Source organism: Apus apus, chromosome Z, assembly GCF_020740795.1.
Source record: "Apus apus isolate bApuApu2 chromosome Z, bApuApu2.pri.cur, whole genome shotgun sequence".
NCBI lineage: Eukaryota > Metazoa > Chordata > Aves > Apodiformes > Apodidae > Apus > Apus apus.
The window spans coordinates 74,445,173-74,448,840 of NC_067312.1; the positions used below are offsets into that span (position 1 = coordinate 74,445,173).

The 3,668-nt window shown below is 56.0% G+C and overlaps 1 protein-coding gene across 1 annotated transcript; it reads left to right on the forward strand.

Annotated features, from left to right (window-relative positions):
- The first annotated feature begins 316 nt into the window (after positions 1–316).
- LOC127396040 (PHD finger protein 7-like) lies at positions 317–2,467 on the forward strand. Its single transcript, XM_051643590.1, has 8 exons — positions 317–456; positions 578–716; positions 801–902; positions 1,183–1,307; positions 1,377–1,539; positions 1,625–1,760; positions 1,846–2,062; positions 2,215–2,467. The coding sequence occupies exons 1-8, from the start codon at positions 317–319 to the stop codon at positions 2,465–2,467; spliced, it is 1,275 nt and encodes a 424-aa protein (XP_051499550.1).
- Positions 2,468–3,668: the final 1,201 nt, after the last annotated feature.

Consider the following 3,668-nt stretch of genomic DNA (forward strand, 5'->3'; position numbering starts at 1 on the left):
TGGTGGCCCCAATGGACCTGGCCTCAAACTCAGCATGGTTATGTGGGTTCCAAGGGCTCAGCTCCCACCTCAGCACTTCACAACCTCCCCTGTGAGGTGGGAGACAGGTGGCCAAGGGGGTCCCTTCTGGGATGCATAGGGCTGATGTCATAATGTCCATCACATAATGGCCACCTATAATAGGGATGCTGGGCTCAAGTCTGTGTGACCTGGTGAGGTGAGCAGAGAACAGGGGAGGGACGGGGCTAGTGCGGGACTGCTGAGGAAGGAGGGGGACCCCACAGCTCAGGGCTCTGGGCCAGTGCTGCAAGCACACATGCTTCTCCCTCAGATTCACCACGGGAGTTCAGACTTCATTGTTAGCTCCTCAACAAGGAGCCACCCCAGCGCTGCTGGCACCGTGAACTTCCAAACACTCATCGTTGACGTGCACCATGTCCATGAGCATGGAGAAAGGTGAGAGCAAAGTTGTTGCCCCTGCTTGCAGTGCCTCTTCTTCTCCAAGGCCTTCAGCCAGCTAGGAAGGGACATTGCAAGCCACAGGGACAGTCCCACAGGCATGTTTGTTTGCCCCCAGTCTGGCAGAGCTGCTCATTTCTGCCAGCATTTGCTCTCTCCCTCCAGGATGCATGCTCTGTCACCGGGCAGAGGACGACCCAGTTAGGTGTACAAACAGGGTGGAGCACAGAGGCATCGTGGCCCATGCCTTTTGCCTGGTGAGTTTACCCCAGGGGCTCCCTCCAGCTTTCCGACAGGCAGTCCCTGCCATGCTCTCCTCATCTGTCTCCTCTCTTCTGCAGCTTTTTGCCAACGACCTCTATAAGAAGGGGGTCAAGGTATCTAAATGGACAGGATTTCGCACCACAGATATTCAATGGACAATTGAGCAAGCAGCACAGAAGGTAAGAACCTGACAAAACCAGGGAGCTTTGTTCCAGAAGACATACGCAGGAGCTTAGCCCAGACCCCAGGAAAGAAATCCCAGCCCTTCCAACCAGCTCTGGGACAAAAGTCTTACTCCCAGCAGCTCCACAGAGGCTCCAGCACAGGACCCTCCTCCATCAGGCGGATTTGCAGGATGTGACCTCGTAGCAGCCACATCCCGTGCCCTGCCTGGAGGTCTGGAGCTGGCTGTGGAGGTCCTGAGGCTGCCAGCAACGGGGGCTGCTGTGCTCTTTCCAGCACTGCTTCATCTGTGGCGAGAGCGGGGCCTCCATCACCTGCCAAGAGATGGGCTGCGACCGCAGCTTCCACCTGCCCTGTTCTGTCGAGGGTGAATGCATCACCCAGTTCTTCCATCCATACAGGTATTTACCTCCTCTCCCCTGCTCTCCACCACCCATGCAGGGCCCAGCATTCATCCCTTTTTCCTCCAGGTCCTTCTGTTGGGAGCACCGCCCGCAGCAGGCAGTGGAGGCAGACCCAGAGGACACCACCACCTGCCTCATCTGCTTCGATCTTGTGGAGGACAGACAGTCCTACAGAACCCTGGTGTGCCCAGTGTGCAAACATGCCTGGTTCCACAGGGACTGCATCCAGGTAGGAGCCCTTCCCTCACCCCGTGGCATGACAGGTGCTCGGCAGCACCAGGGCCTCACTCAGGCTCCTCTTGTTTCTCCTGCAGGGACAGGCAATGAGTGATGGTTTTATGCGTTTCCAGTGCCCGCTCTGCAGAGATAAAGATCTGTTTCGCCAGGAAATGCACACCATGGGGATCCGAATCCCCAGGAGGTTGTCTTTTTTTAATCCTCAGCTCCCAAGTCTGGAGGGTGCAAGTGCTGTGCCTGTGCCAATGGCTGTCCCGGCAGTCCTGGCCCTCCACTGTCCCCTGAGTCTGGTCTTCAGCTTCACAGAGAACTTGGAAACAGGGCAGTGGGGGAAGAGGAGAGATGCCCTGCGTCTGCCTTAAGCTGGGGCAGCACGGCATCATCAATATTCCTTTCTCCATCAGACTGCCATCATTGGACCTCCAGGCCTTCTCAGAACTGTTTGCAAGGCACAGGCACTGCAATGCCAGTGAGTGCCTTTGCCCAGGAGGCAGGGAGCAGGTGGAGGAAGAGGGGTAAGTTGGCAAAGCTGCACCCCAGGGCTCTGCATGGGATCTCTGCCTCGCCAAGGGCTCAAAGTAGAAGGCTTGAGCACAGGAGCTCTGCTGGACAATCCCATGCTGCTGTCACTTTGTCCTCACAGCCATCAACCCATTTGCTTCCCTAGGCCCTGGCAACTGCTCCTGTGCAGGTCCTGCGCTGCTGAGGGTACCCACAGGTTCTGCTCCAACTTGAGGAACAGCACAACCAGCTGGGAGTGCAACAGCTGTGTTGGCCCAAGCACTGGTAAATGGCAAAGCAAACAAGCGTCCCTGGGCTGGGCAGCGTGCGCCCACGGTGGGCTTGGCAGTCTCTGCCCCAGGATGTCTGGTGGCTTGCTCTGGCCTGTCGTGCCCAAGCCTTGGGGACCATGCTCTTGACCTTCCTGCTTCCCCTTACAGCCTCCAGCATCACCTCAGGGCTCAGGGGCCACATGTCCCAGAGCCAGGTGGCACCAGGGGCCTCCTGCAGCTCTCCTGCACTGGAGGGCAGCAGCCGCTGCAGCCCCCCTGGGCTCATGAGGCTGCGAGACCGCACCCGCTTGCAGCATCAGGCCCCAAATCCATACAGCCGGCCCAGAGGACGCAGGACCTGATGTGTGCCACCACCAAGGGCTGGCCCTGACCCCCTTCCACGTGCACAGTAAAATTGGCTGTTAACCCCTGCACGGTATCTGTGACACAAAGATTTCTGTAGACGTGATTCTACAGCAGCCCAAGGGCATTCCCCGTTCCCCCGTCCTGTTACCCACCCTGATGCTGACAGCTGCTGTACCCACTGAAGGTTTCCTCTATGCGCTATAAGCCAAGAAAATCTTTTTTCACCGAGGTTGCAAGCCCCTGGTATGGAATTCACAGGGTCCAGGAGGGTCAGGGCAGTACCTGTTACTGAGTCCTTGAGTCCCCTCATACGCCCTTGACAGCAAAAATTCACATGTGCTTTATGGGAGAGTAACAAGGGGCCTGGGAAACATCAGTTATCTGAAAGGATCGCCCTCCTCTTAGAGATCAGCAAGTGCCTTTCCAGTGCAGGAAGGAGGAAAGAGTTGGTGGCAGAAGGGCTGCTAAATTTTCTGTCGAAGTTAGGGCAGATATGCTTCTATTGCAGATATGCCAGCTGCCTCCTGCAGCTTCCCTGCACTTGAGGGCAGCAGCTGCTCTAGCCCTTTCCCCAGACCTCCCTCTTTACGGGCTGGCCTTGGCCCACAGTTTGCCCAGGGGAAGTTCACACTCACCCCTGGGATCAGGGGTCTCTGTCCCTGCCCCAGGAAGGTAGCCCAGCCAAGCACAATCGGAAGTGCCACATGTCCATGCACCTGGAACAAAACTTTGTGTTTTGTGATCTTTAAAATTATTGTTAATATCTAGTTTCATTCCAAATTAGAACCAGTGCTCAGATCACTGATGTCTCCCTATTGGACAGCATGAAATACCCAAAGGGACCCTAAATTTCTAAGCCTTCTCTATTTGCCTTGACAAATCTCAGCTGAAGAAATAATCACAGCAGTTATGGGATGACGGGAGTAATTTGAGGTGGTGGAAGACTGCTTGCACCAATGGAGCCTGCCATCTTTGGTCAGAT

Excerpts from the sequence above, each read along its gene's own strand:
- LOC127396040 (XM_051643590.1), top strand. The coding sequence starts at position 317 with ATGCTTCTCCCTCAGATTCACCACGGGAGTTCAGACTTCATTGTTAGC. Across the intron at positions 457-577 it reads GTCCATGAGCATGGAGAAAG|TCTGGCAGAGCTGCTCATTT; the intron begins GTGAGAGCAAAG and ends GTTTGCCCCCAG. Across the intron at positions 903-1,182 it reads TTGAGCAAGCAGCACAGAAG|CACTGCTTCATCTGTGGCGA; the intron begins GTAAGAACCTGA and ends TGCTCTTTCCAG.